This window comes from Oncorhynchus nerka, linkage group LG6 (genome assembly GCF_034236695.1).
Source record: "Oncorhynchus nerka isolate Pitt River linkage group LG6, Oner_Uvic_2.0, whole genome shotgun sequence".
Lineage (NCBI taxonomy): Eukaryota > Metazoa > Chordata > Actinopteri > Salmoniformes > Salmonidae > Oncorhynchus > Oncorhynchus nerka.
Window position 1 is genome coordinate 84646456 of NC_088401.1, and position 18376 is coordinate 84664831.

General features: G+C 44.4%; 1 protein-coding gene across 1 annotated transcript in view; it reads left to right on the forward strand.

Moving 5' to 3' along the window:
- The first annotated feature begins 1164 nt into the window (after positions 1-1164).
- Positions 1165-18376, forward strand: part of LOC115122603 (uncharacterized) — a 70887-nt gene continuing 53675 nt past the window's right edge. The window contains exon 1 of the mRNA XM_029651821.2: positions 1165-1906. Coding sequence (XP_029507681.1) covers positions 1569-1906 — 338 coding nt within the window. The 5' untranslated portion in view covers positions 1165-1568. The remainder of the gene's footprint in view (positions 1907-18376) is intronic.

The window sequence follows — 18376 nt, forward strand, 5'->3', positions numbered from 1 at the left end:
TATGCTTCAGACAGAGCACTCAGCCCAAAGAGAGGGAGCCTACAGTATGCTTCAGACAGAGCACTCAGCCCAAAGAGAGGGAGCCTACAGTATGCTTCAGACAGAGCACTCAGCCTAAAGAGAGGTAGCCTACAGTATGCTTCAGACAGAGCACTCAGCCCACAGAGAGCTAGCCTACAGTATGCTTCAGACAGAGCACTCAGCCCACAGAGAGGGAGCCTACAGTATGCTTCAGACAGAGCACTCAGCCCAAAGAGAGGGAGCCTACAGTATGCTTCAGACAGAGCACTCAGCCTAAAGAGAGGTAGCCTACAGTATGCTTCAGACAGAGCACTCAGCCCACAGAGAGCTAGCCTACAGTATGCTTCAGACAGAGCACTCAGCCCACAGAGAGGGAGCCTACAGTATGCTTCAGACAGAGCACTCAGCCCAAAGAGAGGGAGCCTACAGTATGCTTCAGACAGAGCACTCAGCCCACAGAGAGCTAGCCTACAGTATGCTTCAGACAGAGCACTCAGCCCACAGAGAGGTAGCCTACAGTATGCTTCAGACAGAGCACTCAGCCCACAGAGAGCTAGCCTACAGTATGCTTCAGACAGAGCACTCAGCCCACAGAGAGGTAGCCTACAGTATGCTTCAGACAGAGCACGAGGTATAATCGTGTCATTAGGCATGAAGTTAAAATCATTCCCTTTAACAGGGAGCAGCAGCTCCATATGTGCTCATGCTCTCCCTGTCTCTCTCTCTGCGTCTCCCTCTCCCTTTTTCTTTCTTTCTTTCTTTCTTTCTTTCTTTCTCTTTCTTTCTTTCTTTCTTTCTTTCTTTCTTTCTTTCTTTCTCTCTCTCTCTCTCTCTGTCTCTCTCTCTGCATCTCTCTCTGCATCTTTCCATCCCCTAATTGTGCTGTCTGCGTCTGTGTCGAACACACACATCCTGATTCAGCGGGAATGTGAGAGAGGAGAAGGAGGAGGGCCAGTCGTTTACCAATCACAAGGGTTTCCCCCACCTCCCTCCCGGCTAACCTCCCTCCCTCTCTCCCTCTCACCCTCCCCCCTCCCGACCTCCCTCCCTCAGTCTCTAAGCACGTTGGGGGAGGAAAAAGTGCTGGGCAGTGAAAAAAAGTGATAAGCAGCTTTGAAACACAATCCCGCTGAATCAGGATGTGTGTGTTCGACACAGACGCAGACAGCACAGCATTGGCTAGCTCTCTCTCCCCCACAGCCAGCGAGTGTCTCACAACCAAAGCAAACATAGCCTTATTAACGTGACGAGAGGGAGACTCAGGGAGACACGACTGACTGTCTACTCTCAGGGAGAGGAGGAAGCAGGGGACACTTGACTTCCCAACACCCTGATCCAGAACACCTGGAGGGAGAAAATCCGTCCCTCTGCATACACTGAGGAACACACAACAACAACTACAAGCCTGAGAAGAAGAAGAGATACCAGCACCAAGGTCTTTCTCTTTCCCTTTCTCTCTTTCTAACTCTCTCTCTCCTGCTGTGGAGCTCATCTCTCCAGTCGCTCAAGGTGCTCTGCTGACTGGGTTTGACTGATCTGCTGTCATCATGTCAGATGGAGAGGAGTGTCTCTCTCCCATCGGTCTGGACTGCTGCTCCTGCTGCCTGGACCTGGCCAACTGTGACGACCCAGCTAGAAGTGGGGGCCAAGGCAGAGGCCAAAGCACCCCTCTGATGGGCAGCCCCACGTCGCTCAGCCACTTCCGCCAGTTCCGTGAGCAGCTGACGTTCCAGAACCAGAACGTGAACACAGACAAGCTGAACAGCATGATGAGGCTGGACTCTCTGGAGTCTGTGGTCAGAGACCCCTGTTACCTGCTCAACGAGGGCATCTGCAACAGCAACATCGACCAGACCACGCTGTCCATCCTGCTGTTCTTCCACAGGTACTGTACTTCAACTCTCTACCTCTCATCCTCATTTACACCTCCACTTTTATTTCATCCTGTTTCTGATACATTAAAACACCTCAAAAATATCTCTATATTTCACATTATCTCACTAAACATTACAGTGTAATTATTTTTTGTAAGCACTGCACAATGTAATAATTAGTGTGATTACTCATTGTTATATTGTGCTTAGAGCAGTAATCTTACCTGGGTTATGGAAAGGCACAATGACTAACTTCAATAATGTCACTGTGTACAGGACAGGTAACAAATAAATACATTGTCAGTACTGAAGGGATATCAAATCCAGTTGTATTGGTCACATACACATATTTATCAGATGTGATGTAGCAAACTGCTTGTGTTCCTAGCACCAACAGTGCAGAGAGAGAGAGAGAGAGAGAGAGAGAGAGAGAGAGAGAGAGAGAGAGAGAGAGAGAGAGAGAGAACTTAAGTTCACACAGGATGACAGATAAGACAGGAGAATTACACCAGGTATCTATCAAAACAAAAACCGATATTACTGCACTGTTGGAGCTAAGAACATAAGCATTTCGTTACACCCTCCTACTCAACTTGTACTGAAAGTTGTGACGTCATCGTTTACCCTCCATGCCATCTTTCTGCTCCACTTTCTGATGATGTCATTTTCCAACGTTTATTTACTATAGGAATGTATCGGTGATATCCCTGTCATAACCACAAAATGACCACAATAATATCATCAACCTAATGAAAACTAAATAACGTGACTATTCTACCCTGAATCAAACATCACAAATTGACCAATTAGGTTGTTTTAAAAACTGACTCGCTAAGAATGTTGATGATTTGAGAGCTGAACGACAAGTCAACTAGTTTTCATTAGCCCTCATTTCGACACGTAAAGATACAGTTATACATTTCCCTCTCCAATGCATAATAATAACTTTTCAAAGGACTCAGGCAAAAGACAGAAGACACACAATTATGAATTAATTATTATTATTCATTATTAGTGTATTTATGAAGTCCTTTTTTTCATCAGCAGTTGTCACAAAGAGCTGATACAGAAACCCAGACTAAAACACCAGAGAGCAACGCACATGTAGAAGCACGGTGGCTAGGAACAACTCCCTAGAAAGAGGAGGAACCTTGAAAGGAACCTAGAGAGGAACCAGACTCTGAGGGGTGGCCAGTCCTCTTCTGGCTGTGCCGGGTGGAGATTATAACAGAACCAGGTCAAGATGTTCAAATGTTAATGGATGACCAGCAGGGTCAAATAATAATAATCACAGTAGTTGTCGAGAGTGCAACATGTCAGCACCTCAGGAATAAATGTCAGTTGGCTTTTCATAGCCGAGGGTTCAGAGGTCGAGACAACAGGTGCGGTAGAGAAGGAGAGAGAGAGAGAGAGGGAGGGAGAGAAAGTGAGTTAGAGACTGAGACAGCAGGTCCGGTACAAGGTAGCACGTCAGGTGTACAGGTCAGGGTTCCATAGCCACAGGCAAAACAGCAGAAACTGGATCAGCAGCACGACCAGGTGGACTGGGGACATGAAAAGCCAAGAGTCATCAGGCCAGGTATGGTTGAGGCATGGTCCTAGGGCTCAGGTCCTCCGGGATGGGAGAGAGAGAGAGAGAGAGAGAGAGAGAGAGAGAGAGAGAGAGAGAGAGAGAGAGAGAGAGAGAACTTAAGTTCACACAGGATGACAGATAAGACAGGAGAATTACACCAGATATAACAGACAGACCCTAGCCTTCCGGCACCTAGACTATTGCAGCATAGATACTGGAGTCTGAGACCGGAGGGGTTGGGGGACACCGTGGCCCTGTCTGACGATACCCCTGGACCGGGCCAACCAGGCAGGATATAAGCCCACTCACTTTGTCAAAGCACAGCCCCCACACAACTAAATGTATATCAACAGACCACCAACTTACTACCCTGAGACAAGGCTAAGTATAGCCCATAAAATGGGCTTCCTGTCCGGCAAAACTGAACAGGAAGTTCACGTCAGTGACTCAACCCACTCAAGTTGAGTATAGTGGGGGAAAAAGCCTGGCACTGCGTGACGCACCCCTCTTCTAGGGACGGCATGGTAGAGCACCATTAAGCCCTTCAGAAAAACAGGGAAAAAACAACACAAACCTCTAGAGTTCACTGTAAACACAACGCATCACAAACCTCTAGAGTTCACTGTAAACACAACGCATCACAAACCTCTAGAGTTCACTGTAAACACAACGCATCACAAACCCTCTAGAGGTCACAGTAAACACAACGCATCACAAACCTCTAGAGTTCACTGTAAACACAACGCATCACAAACCCTCTAGAGGTCACAGTAAACACAACGCATCACAAACCTCTAGAGTTCACTGTAAACACAACGCATCACAAACCTCTAGAGTTCACTGTAAACACAACGCATCACAAACCCTCTAGAGGTCACAGTAAACACAACGCATCACAAACCCTCTAGAGGTCACAGTAAACACAACGCATCACAAACCCTCTAGAGGTCACAGTAAACACAACGCATCACAAACCCTCTAGAGTTCACTGTAAACACAACGCATCACAAACCCTCTAGAGGTCACAGTAAACACAACGCATCACAAACCCTCTAGAGGTCACAGTAAACACAACGCATCACAAACCCTCTAGAGGTCACAGTAAACACAACGCATCACAAACCCTCTAGAGGTCACAGTAAACACAACGCATCACAAACCTCTAGAGTTCACAGTAAACACAACGCATCACAAACCCTCTAGAGGTCACAGTAAACACAACGCATCACAAACCTCTAGAGTTCACAGTAAACACAACGCATCACAAACCCTCACAGTAAACACAACGAGAGTTCACTGTAAACACAACGCATCACAAACCCTCTAGAGGTCACAGTAAACACAACGCATCACAAACCCTCTAGAGGTCACAGTAAACACAACGCATCACAAACCTCTAGAGTTCACTGTAAACACAACGCATCACAAACCCTCTAGAGGTCACAGTAAACACAACGCATCACAAACCCTCTAGAGGTCACAGTAAACACAACGCATCACAAACCCTCTAGAGGTCACAGTAAACACAACGCATCACAAACCCTCTAGAGGTCACAGTAAACACAACGCATCACAAACCCTCTAGAGGTCACAGTAAACACAACGCATCCCAAACCCTCTAGAGGTCACAGTAAACACAACGCATCACAAACCCTCTAGAGGTCACAGTAAACACAACGCATCACAAACCCTCTAGAGGTCACAGTAAACACAACGCATCACAAACCCTCTAGAGGTCACAGTAAACACAACGCATCACAAACCCTCTAGAGGTCACAGTAAACACAACGCATCACAAACCCTCTAGAGGTCACAGTAAACACAACGCATCCCAAACCCTCTAGAGGTCACAGTAAACACAACGCATCACAAACCCTCTAGAGTTCACTGTAAACACAACGCATCACAAACCCTCTAGAGTTCACTGTAAACACAACGCATCACAAACCTCTAGAGTTCACTGTAAACACAACACATCACAAACCCTCTAGAGGTCACAGTAAACACAACGCATCCCAAACCTCTAGAGTTCACTGTAAACACAACACATCACAAACCCTCTAGAGGTCACAGTAAACACAACGCATCACAAACCCTCTAGAGGTCACAGTAAACACAAACCCTCTAGAGGTCACAGTAAACACAACGCATCACAAACCCTCTAGAGGTCACAGTAAACACAACGCATCCCAAACCTCTAGAGGTCACAGTAAACACAACGCATCCCAAACCCTCTAGAGGTCACAGTAAACACAACGCATCCCAAACCCTCTAGAGGTCACAGTAAACACAACGCATCACAAACCCTCTAGAGTTCACTGTAAACACAACGCATCACAAACCCTCTAGAGTTCACTGTAAACACAACGCATCACAAACCCTCTAGAGGTCACAGTAAACACAACGCATCACAAACCCTCTAGAGGTCACAGTAAACACAACGCATCACAAACCCTCTAGAGTTCACTGTAAACACAACGCATCACAAACCCTCTAGAGTTCACTGTAAACACAACGCATCCCAAACCCTCTAGAGGTCACAGTAAACACAACGCATCACAAACCCTCTAGAGTTCACTGTAAACACAACGCATCCCAAACCCTCTAGAGTTCACTGTAAACACAACGCATCACAAATCTCACTAGGCAGCTTGTGATATTGGACGAGTTTTGAATTGGTTTGGGTGGATTGCAGAAGGCTTATTAAAATCTAAATATACTCCTCTCTCATCATTGCCAAATTGTAAACGTAAACCACAGGTTTGTTTGGAAACATGCTGACGTGTTAGTTGGGATTATAGTTGGCATGCAACTGATTACTGCCAGTTCGCATCTCCCTTTGGCAGCACGAACCAACCCTTGGGATGACTTAAACTCGGTTCAAATTAGAGTTAACAGTTTTCCATTAAAACTCTTCCATAGCTTCAGCAGCCATCATTGCTGTACTTCTGATTTACGAAAGGTTTAACAGTACTGTCTGTACACACTTTGTTAGGACTAACAGTACTGTCTATACACACTTTATTAGGACTAACAGTACTGTCTGTACACACTTTATTAGGACTAACAGTACTGTCTATACACACTTTGTTAGGACTAACAGTACTGTCTGTACACACTTTGTTAGGACTAACAGTACTGTCTGTACACACTTTATTAGGACTAACAGTACTGTCTGTACACACTTTGTTAGGACTAACAGTACTGTCTGTACACACTTTGTTAGGACTAACCGTACTGTCTATACACACTTTGTTAGGACTAACAGTACTGTCTGTACACACTTTGTTAGGACTAACAGTACTGTCTATACACACTTTGTTAGGACTAACAGTACTGTCTGTACACACTTTGTTAGGACTAACAGTACTGTCTATACACACTTTGTTAGGACTAACAGTACTGTCTGTACACACTTTGTTAGGACTAACAGTACTGTCTATACACACTTTGTTAGGACTAACAGTACTGTCTATACACACTTTATTAGGACTAACAGTACTGTCTGTACACACTTTGTTAGGACTAACAGTACTGTCTATACACACTTTGTTAGGACTAACAGTACTGTCTGTACACACTTTGTTAGGACTAACAGTACTGTCTATACACACTTTGTTAGGACTAACAGTACTGTCTGTACACACTTTGTTAGGACTAACAGTACTGTCTGTACACACTTTGTTAGGACTAACAGTACTGTCTATACACACTTTGTTAGGACTAACAGTACTGTCTGTACACACTTTGTTAGGACTAACAGTACTGTCTATACACACTTTGTTAGGACTAACAGTACTGTCTGTACACATTTTGTTAGGACTAACTGTACTGTCTATACACACTTTGTTAAGACTAACAGTACTGTCTATACACACTTTGTTAGGACTAACAGTACTGTCTATACACACTTTGTTAGGACTAACAGTACTGTCTATACACACTTTGTTAGGACTAACAGTACTGTCTATACACACTTTGTTAAGACTAACAGTACTGTCTATACACACTTTGTTAGGACTAACAGTACTGTCTGTACACACTTTGTTAGGACTAACAGTACTGTCTATACACACTTTGTTAGGACTAACAGTACTGTCTATACACACTTTGTTAGGACTAACAGTACTGTCTGTACACACTTTGTTAGGACTAACAGTACTGTCTATACACACTTTGTTAGGACTAACAGTACTGTCTGTACACACTTTGTTAGGACTAACAGTACTGTCTGTACACACTTTGTTAGGACTAACAGTACTGTCTGTACACACTTTGTTAGGACTAACAGTACTGTCTGTACACACTTTGTTAGGACTAACAGTACTGTCTATACACACTTTGTTAGGACTAACAGTACTGTCTATACACACTTTGTTAGGACTAACAGTACTGTCTGTACACACTTTGTTAGGACTAACAGTACTGTCTATACACACTTTGTTAGGACTAACAGTACTGTCTGTACACACTTTGTTAGGACTAACAGTACTGTCTGTACACACTTTGTTAGGACTAACAGTACTGTCTGTACACACTTTGTTAGGACTAACAGTACTGTCTATACACACTTTGTTAGGACTAACAGTACCGTCTATACACACTTTGTGAGGTACAGATTACAAGTGGCGTGTGTTGTTTCTGAGCAGTACAATGTGAAGGCCTACTGAGACATATCTGAGCTAGGACCGGGAGGAAGACTTTATGTCGACAACGAGTGTCGTTATCAGCGGAGACGCCACCTTTGACTTCCATATTCAGTTGCATTCGGAAACTTTTCAGACCCATTGACTTAGTCCACATTGTGTTACGTTACAGCCTTATTTTAGAATTTATTAAATTATTGTTTTTCTCTCACCCATTTACACATAATAGCCCATAATGACAAAGTGAAAACATGTTTTTAGAAATGTTTGCAAATGTAGTGAAAATGAAATACAGATATATCTCATTTACATAAATATTCATACCCCTGAGTCAATACTTTGTAGAAGCACCTGCGGCAGCGATTACAGCTGTGTGTCTTCCTGGGTCTCTAAGAGCTTTCCACACCTGGGTCTCTAAGAGCTTTCCACACCTGGGTCTCTAAGAGCTTTCCACACCTGGGTCTCTAAGAGCTTTCCACACCTGGGTCTCTAAGAGCTTTCCACACCTGGGTCTCAGAGAGCTTTCCACACCTGGGTCTCAGAGAGCTTTCCACACCTGGGTCTCAGAGAGCTTTCCACACCTGGGTCTCTAAGAGCTTTCCACACCTGGGTCTCAGAGAGCTTTCCACACCTGGGTCTCAGAGAGCTTTCCACACCTGGGTCTCAGAGAGCTTTCCACACCTGGGTCTCAGAGAGCTTTCAACACCTGGACTGTACAATATTTGCCCATTAGTATTTTCTAAATTCTTCTAGCTCTGTCAAATTGGTTGTTTACCACTGCTAGACAACCACTGCTAGACAACCACTGCTAGACAACCACTGCTAGACAACCACTGCTAGACAACCACTGCTAGACAACCACTGCTAGACAACCAATTTGTAGGTGTAGATTTATGTAGATTTATGCATTATGTGACTTGTTCATTTAAAGATTTACTCCTGAACTTATTTAGCCATAACAAAGGGGTTAAATACTTTATTGACTCAAGACATTTCAACTTTAGATGTTTTATTAACATTTGTTAACATTTAGAAATACATAATTCCACTTTGACAATATGGGCTATTTTGCATAGACCAGTGACAACAACTAAATGTAATCCATTTTAAATTCAGGCTGTAGCACGACAAAATGTGGAAAAAGTCAAGGGGTGTGAATAGTTTCTGAAGGCTCTGGATGTTAATCTCTTGTGATGATATGTAAGTGTGTGTGTGTGTGTGTGTGTGTGTGTGTGTGTGTGTGTGTGTGTGTGTGTGTGTGTGTGTGTGTGTGTGTGTGTGTGTGTGTGTGTGTGTGTGTGTGTGTTGTTTGCCAATGGAACACTCTGTTGTCGCTGTATTTATGATAGGGTGGGTGTGTCGGGCTGATAGGACTATTGCAGAACAGGGGGCAAAACCTTCTGTCCAAAGCCACTGTGGTCAACTGGACCTTCCTCCCTCTGTAGAGTTGACCACATTTCCTGCAGAAACGATGATACTTGTGTATGCCAGCCAGTGCTTTAATCATTAATTGGATGAATGCTAAAACACATGATTTGTAGTTGGATATGATGAAGGGGTCGTTAAATGCTGCAGGACGGCCATATGCAGCGGTCTGGATTGCAATGGGATGGTGAGAGACGGAGGCAGGGGGTAGTCATGACGAGGACACCAGTCTGCAGACAGAATACTCAGCCTGCTACCTGGCACCTCCCTATACCTACAGGCCAATCACAGATGGCTAGATAAAAACGTGGCATTTGGAACAAGAACTGGCTTGGGGAACGTGTACACCCTGCACTCTGGAACAGGAACTGGCATGGGTAGTTTGTGCACCCTGGCATTTGTCCACAATGACTGGGTCTCCTCTTCCTGCCAACTCAAATGTTGGATTTGTGTGTATTGTGGGCATTACTGCACTGTTGGAGCTAGAAACATAAGCATTTTGCTGTACCTGCGATAACATCTGCAAAAATATATGTATTCTACGATACCAATAGAAGGATATGAGACTCAAATAGAGCCGCTTTTTCTCAACCTTCCTTCCAACCAACCAATCACATCATATTGATATAACCAACCAACCAATCACATCATATTGATATAACCAACCAACCAATCCTCCCTCTCTTTCTTACTTTTCTTTCTATTTATTTGATCTTTCTTTCAGATTTTCTTTTTTTGTCTTTCAATTTTTCAAAAATATATTTTTTTAATATTTCCTTTCTTTCTTATATATATTTTGCATATATTTTTTGAGGGGGTAGTTCAGTTTAATTGCAGATAGATTGTTGCTTCCATCAATTTAATTGTCTGCATCATTTACAATCCCCCATATATATGTTTTATAAATGTACAGCGCATATAAATTATGTATATATATTTTTATATATTTCCCTTTATTTTCCCCTAAAAAATGACAAAATAAAACACTTACAAATGGTAACAAAAGAGGAATAAAATACACACACATACACGTTGTTGGACCATTTAGCAAACAATTGATGGCAAAATAAAAGATAGTGCCGCTCAGAATAGACTCAGGATTCAGACAGATGATGTCCCAAATTACACCCTATTCACTATACTGCTGTTGGATTCAGACATAGAAAGCTCCTCAATATGAACACTTTAGGAAGTCCATTATGAGTTAAGAGAGATAGAGATAGAGAGGGGCTTGGTGAGACCGACTCAGAAAAGTGCAGAGATCAAATCAAATCAAAGTTTATTTGTCACGTGCGCCGAATACAACAGGTGTAGTAGACCTTACAGTGAAATGCTTACTTACAGGCTCTAACCAACAGTGCGGAGAAAAAAAGTATGTGTGTGTGTGTGTGTGTGTGTGTGTGTGTGTGTGTGTGTGTGTGTGTGTGTGGTGTGTGTGTGTGTGTGTGTGTGTGTGTGTGTGTGTGTGTGTGTGTGTGTAGGTAAGTAAACAAATAAAACAACAGTAAAAAGACATTTGAAAATAAGAGTAGCAAGGCTCTATACAGACACCTGTCAGTCAGGCTTATTGAGGTAGTATGTACATGTAGGTATGGTTAAAGTGATTATGCATATATGATGAACAGAGAGTAGCAGTAGCGTAAAAGAGGGGTTGGCGGGTGGTGGGACACAATGCAGATAGCCCGGTTAGCCAATGTGCAGGAGCACTGGTTGGTCGCGCAAATTGAGGTAGTATGTACATGAATGTATAGTTAAAGTGACTATGCATATATGATAAACAGAGAGTAGCAGCAGCGTAAGAGAGGGGCTGGGGGGCACACAATGCAAATTGTCCGGGTAACCATTTGGTTACCTGTTCAGGAGTCTTATGGCTTGGGGGTAAAAACTGTTGAGAAACCTTTTTGTCCTAGACTTGGCACTCCGGTGCCGCTTGCCATGCGGTAGCAGAGAGAACAGTCTATGACTGGGGTGGCTGGGGTCTTTGACAATTTTCAGGGCCTTCCTCTGACACCGCCTGGTGTAGAGGTCCTGGATGGCAGGCAGCTTAGCCCCCAGTGATGTACTGGGCAGTACGCACTACCCTCTGTAATGCCTTGCGGTTGGAGGCCGAGCAATTGCTGTACCAGGCAGTGATGCAACCGGTCCGAATGCTCTAGATGTTGCAGCTGTAGAACCTTTTGAGGATCTCAGGACCCATGCCAAATCTTTTTAGTTTCCTGAGGGGGAATAGGTTTTGTTGTGCCCTCTTCACAACTCTCTTGGTGTGTTTGGACCATTCTAGTTTGTTGTTGATGTGGACACCAAGGAATTTGAAGCTCTCAACCTGCTCCACTACAGCCCCGTCGATGAGAATGGGGACGTGCTCGGTGCTCCTTTTCCTGTAGTCCACAATCACCTCCTTAGTCTTGGTTACGTTGACGGATAGGTTGTTACTCTGGCACCACCCGGCCAGGTCTCTGACCTCCTCCATATAGGCTGTCTCGTCGTTGATCAGGCCTACCACTGTTGTGTCGTCTGCAAACTTAATGATGGTGTTGGAGTCGTGCCTGTCCATGCAGTCGTGGGTGAACAGGGAGTACAGGAGGGGACTGAGCACGCACCCCTGGGGAGCTCCAGTGTTGAGGATCAGCGTGGCAGATGTGTTGCTACCTACCCTCACCACCTGGGGGCACCCCGTCAGGAAGTCCAGGATCCAGTTGCAGGGGGAGGTGTTTAGTCCCAGGTTCCTTAGCTTAGTGATGAGCTTTAAGGGTACTATGGTGTTGAACGCTGAGCTGTAGTCAAGATACAGTAATGGTGTTTTAATGAACTTGTTGAGTTACAGCATTGTTGTGACTGTGTTAATGGATTTTGGTGCTCCGCCAGGAGATGTCTGGCAACAGTGTAGTGTCCTTGTTATATGGTGGTGGTGGTGTGTGTGTGTGTGTGTGTGTGTGTGTGTGTGTGTGTGTGTGTGTGTGTGTGTGTGTGTGTGTGTGTGTGAGAGGTGTTCCCCTGTTCTCTCTCTGTATGTCTGGTTCAGTATACCATCAGGAGCCATCTGTACATGCTCTCTCAACGACCCAAACGGAGTCACTCTCAGTGGGGGACAGCTGTCGCTGTGGACCTCTTCACCACATCACCAGCCAGGCTCTGTCAGTGGGGCCACATCACCAGCCAGGCTCTGCCAGTGGGGCCACATCACCAGCCAGGCTCTGCCAGTGGGGCCACATCACCAGCCAGGCTCTGTCAGTGGGGCCACATCACCAGCCAGGCTCTGTCAGTGGGGCCACATCACCAGCCAGGCTCTGTCAGTGGGGCCACATCACCAGCCAGGTTCTGTCAGTGGGGCCACATCACCAGCCAGGCTCTGCCAGTGGGGCCACATCACCAGCCAGGCTCTGTCAGTGGGGCCACATCACCAGCCAGGCTCTGTCAGTGGGGCCACATCACCAGCCAGGCTCTGTCAGTGGGGCCACATCACCAGCCAGGCTCTGCCAGTGGGGCCACATCACCAGCCAGGTTCATACAGAGGTCCTCTCATACATATATCTACTCATGCAGATATCTACTCATGAAGAGATCTACTCATACAGATATCTTCTCATACAAAGATCTACTCATACAGATATCTTCTCATACAAAGATCTACCCATGAAGAGATCTACTCTTAGAGATCTACTCTTACAGAGATCTACTCTTACAGAGATCTTCTCATACAGAGATCTTCTTATATAGAGATCTACTCTTACAGAGATCTTCTCATACAGAGATCTTCTTATATAGAGATCCAGCTAAGACTCACGGGCAAACAGTCAGACAGAGATGCAGCTTCACACAGGCAACTGCCTGAAACTGATTCAACAAGTCCAGTATGTTCCTACACTAACTGTCCATGTTGTGTAGCAGCCACTCTGGACTTGTTAGGCCATGAAGGATGTCAATGGTAATGTCATGAGTAGATACTGTCAATAGTAGTAGAGTAGTACTGAGTAGATACTGTCTATAGTAGTAGAGTAGTACTGAGTAGATACTGTCTATAGTAGTAGAGTAGTACTGAGTAGATACTGTCTATAGTAGTAGAGTAGTACTGAGTAGATACTGTCAATAGTAGTAGAGTAGTACTGAGTAGATACTGTCTATAGCAGTAGAGTAGTACTGAGTAGATACTGTCAATAGTAGTAGAGTAGTACTGAGTAGATACGGTCTATAGTAGTAGAGTAGTACTGAGTAGATACTGTCTATAGCAGTAGAGTAGTACTGAGCAGGCAGTTACTGTCAATAGTAGTAGAGTAGTACTGAGTAGATACTGTCTATAGCAGTAGAGTAGTCCTGAGTAGATACTGTCAATAGTAGTAGAGTAGTACTGAGTAGATACTGTCAATAGTGGTACAGTAGTACTGAGCAGATACTGTCAATAGTGGTACAGTAGTACTGAGCAGATACTGTCAATAGTGGTACAGTAGTACTGAGCAGATACTGTCGGAAGGCAGTGCATCTCAGTGCAAGCGGCATCACTACAGTCCCTGGTTCAAATCCAGGCTTCATCACATCCGGCCGTGATCGGGAGTCCCATAGGGCGGAGCACAATTGGTCCAGCGTGGTTAGGGTTTGGCCGGGGGGTAGGCCGTCATTGTAAATAAGGAATTTGTTCTTTAACTGACTTACCTAGTTAAATAAAGGTTAAATAAAATACTGAGTAGATTCTGTAAATAGAAAAAGGGAGATTACTGACATGCTGACCTCACCATTCTTTTGTCCTTGAAGAGATAAGCCTAATAATCGGAGACAGTTTAAGCTCCAAGGGTCATTGTATGAATCAGCTGCTGTTCCTACTGTCCACTGGAATTGTTGCAGAGCCTTCACTGCCTCGTGACCCAGTCTCTGGGTCTCAGCTCTGTGTTGACCTCTCACCATGGGCCAGTTCACTTGTTGAATAAACTTCTGTTTACATCTAAGAATGACAAACTCGCCGTGTCTTGCTCTGTTGATATAAAAAAAAGATTGATTGATTCTTGGAATTGACTGGTAGAGCAGGAGGGAGGTAAATAGAGAGAGAGAGAGTACATTACTGAGGTCATAACCCGACAGAAAGAGTTGAACTCATTATCTCTGTGAAGAAAGTGTTATCTCCCTAAGTGGTCCAGAGGCTTCCATCTTTTTGAGGACACAGATGACTTTTATTTTATTTTTATTTTTTAGCAGGACTCAACTCTGTCATACTGATATGACTTCAATCTTGGGCAGAATTCCACAAAAGGATTAAACGAAAACAGTCCCACCTATTGGTACAGTCATTTACCTAACAAGAGTAGTACAAAGCCAACACCCTCAGAGGTGATATTAATCAGCATTGCATGCCAGCGACAGGTCAATTAACCAAACAGATACAACAAAAAAAGAAAATATAAATTGGCCAACTTCAAAAGAGACAAGGGAGTGTCACCACCACCCATTAATTTATTATTTTATTGGGTCTACCTGTTGGTGCAACTCCTGACATCTAGCTAGGGGTGTTCTAGTTGGCATGGAAGGGAGTGTGTTATTTAAATCCAGTGGTAGAGGTTAAGTGGTGATAGCTGGCTGTAGTGTGTGTCTTGTGTGTGTGTGTGTGTGTGTGTGTGTGTGTGTGTGTGTGTGTGTGTGTGTGTGTGTGTGTGTGTGTGTGTGTGTGTGTGTGTGTGTGTGTGCGTGTGCGTGTGTAGTGGTAGAGTGGTGATAGCTGGCTGTAGTGTGTGGTTGTGTGTGTGTGTGTGCGTGTGTGTTGTGTGTGTAGTGGTAGAGTGGTGATAGCTGGCTGTAGTGTGTGTGTGTGTGTGTGTGTGTGTGTGTGTGTGTGTGTGTGTGTGTGTGTGTGTGTGTGTGTGTGTGTGTGTTGTGGTAGAGTGGTGATAGCCGGCTGTATGTAGTACTGGCCCACACACCTGTCTTATCTGCTTGTACTCTGGCTCAGTCTGGATCGCATTAAAGATAATGAAACAGTCTGTAAACACAACACTCCTGTTAACATACACAACACCAGCCATCCAGGCTGTAAACACAACACACCCCTGTCAACATACACAACACCAGCCATCCAGGCTGTAAACACAACACACTCCTGTCAACATACACAACATCAGCCATCCTGTAGTACCTGGGTATTTAGGGCTAATATTATTTGCATTTTGTATTTGTATTAATTAGGGATCCCCATTAGTTCCTGCCAAGGCATCAGCTACTCTTCCTTGGGTTTATTATGGATCCCCATTAGTTCCTGCCAAGGCAGCAGCTACTCTTCCTGGGGTCTATTATGGATCCCCATTAGTTCCTGCCAAGGCAGCAGCTACTCTTCCTGGGGTTTATTATGGATCCCCATTAGTTCCTGCCAAGGCAGCAGCTACTCTTCCTGGGGTTTATTAAGGATCCCCATTAGTTCCTGCCAAGGCAGCAGCTACTCTTCCTGGGGTTTATTAAGGATCGGATTTTTTTTAAAATTTATTTTATTTTATTGAATATCCAAAACATACAATATACTTGCAGTAAAACTGCTCAACAACTACACCACACCAGTCATGCAACAGACTCCCATTCAGAGCGACACACAGAAGCAACCAGTGATATACGCCCTGCTCAAGGGCACGTCGACAGATATCCCACAAGGCAAAAAACAGGGACCCGAATCCTCCAAGATCCCCCCCACAGTTCCCCAAGAGCTGTCCCTCAACCATCCAAGACCCCTCCCACAGTCCACCCGCAAGAAAAATAGTCATTATAATAATAAATACAAATACAAATAATTCCATTGCCCACCCCCCCCACCCCCAATAACCCCCACCCCCAATAACCCCCCCCACCCCCACCCCCAATAACCCCCCCACCCCCAATAACCCCCCCCCCAATGCAACAACAACCAAGAAAATGAACTAAAGAGAAAAAAAGACAAAGACAAAGGAAAACAGAAAACAACAAAATGCCAATAAAAGGACATCAAGGACAACTAATCTAGTCGAATGGAATCCACAGATTGAGAGTTGAAGATACATATTTTTACTAAGAGTATTGGTATATTAGTAATTGACTCTCTAGATCTAACAACAGTAATATTTCTAGGGTCAATTTTAAATCAATGTTATGCATTTTCAGCCATTCCTGAACCTGAGACCAGAAACAGGTTACCTGAGGGCAATACCAAAATAAATGGTCTATCGATTCTGTACCCTCACAACAAAATTTGCAGAGCTTCGATGATTTTATGCCCCAAATATTCAACATTTTGTTGGTGGCAAGAATTCTATATAATAATTTGAATCGTGTGTAATTGTATATATCAACTCATACATACATTGATGTACCATGGAATCGGTACATCAAAATCTCTTCCCTTTAATTTTTCAATCTGTATGGCACAGTTGCCAACATCCTGGTCCTCAAATGAAACTGGTATACTTTCCTATTTATGCTATTTGTATTCCTCTGCCAGTTTTGATCCTTTATATTGGGCAGAAAGACCAGTTCCCTACCTCCTCCTGCTGCCACCTGCCTCCTCCAGTTGTGATCCTTTATATTGGGCAGACAGACCAGTTCCCTACCTCCTCCCTCTGCCACCTGCCTCCTCCATTTTTGATCCTTAATATTGGGCAGAAAGACCAGTTCCCTACCTCCACCAGTTGTGATCCTTAATATTGGGCAGACAGACCAGTTCCCTACCTCCACCAGTTGTGATCCTTTATATTGGGCAGACAGACCAGTTCCCTACCTCCTCCTGCTGCCACCTGCCTCCTCCAGTTTTGATCCTTTATATTGAGCAGATAACTCTACCACTCAAATTTACAATATCATTTAAGAACAAAATACCCTGGATTTGTACCTTGGCTGTGAGTGCCTTGTTCTCTCCATGGACCCTGAGAATGTCACTCTGGCTAAACTCTAAACTCCCCCTCAGCTCTGCTACCTCCTCACACAACCTTTCCAGTGTTTCATGGATTCCAGGCAGAGCACTAGCCTCTACTTCATCGGTAAGTATATTGTCCGTGTCTGTAGACTAATCTGTCTTTCTTTTTTTTGCCGGGTTAGAGTTCATTTTTGAGGTAGCCGGATCTTTCCTTGATGGAGTATGTTATTCCTCCATAGCATAAAACTGTTGGTACTTGGCGATTTCCCTCCTTAGTATCTCCTTAGTATCCACAATGACGACCGGTGTGTCTGTAGTACAGCCACCTAGCACTGTTGTTTGGTTAGCAGTGTGTCTGTAGTACAGCCACCTAGCACTGTTGTTTGGTTAGCAGTGTTTCTGTAGTACAGCCACCTAGCACTGTTGTTTGGTTAGCAGTGTTTCTGTAGTACAGGCACCTAGCACTGTTGTTTGGTTAGCAGTGTTTCTGTAGTACAGGCACCTAGCACTGTTGTTTGGTTAGCAGTGTGTCTGTAGTACAGGCACCTAGCACTGTTGTTTGGTTAGCAGTGTTTCTGTAGTACAGGCACCTAGCACTGTTGTTTGGTTAGCAGTGTTTCTGTAGTACAGGCACCTAGCACTGTTGTTTGGTTAGCAGTGTTTCTGTAGTACAGGCACCTAGCACTGTTGTTTGGTTAGCAGTGTGTCTGTAGTACAGGCACCTAGCACTGTTGTTTGGTTAGCAGTGTTTCTGTAGTACAGCCACCTAGCACTGTTGTTTGGTTACTGGTGTTTCTGTAGTACAGCCACCTAGTACTGTTGTTTGGTTAGCAGTGTGTCTGTAGTACAGGCACCTAGCACTGTTGTTTGGTTAGCAGTGTTTTTGGTTAGCTGTGTTTCTGTAGTACAGCCACCTAGCACTGTTGTTTGGTTACTGGTGTTTCTGTAGTACAGCCACCTAGTACTGTTGTTTGGTTAGCAGTGT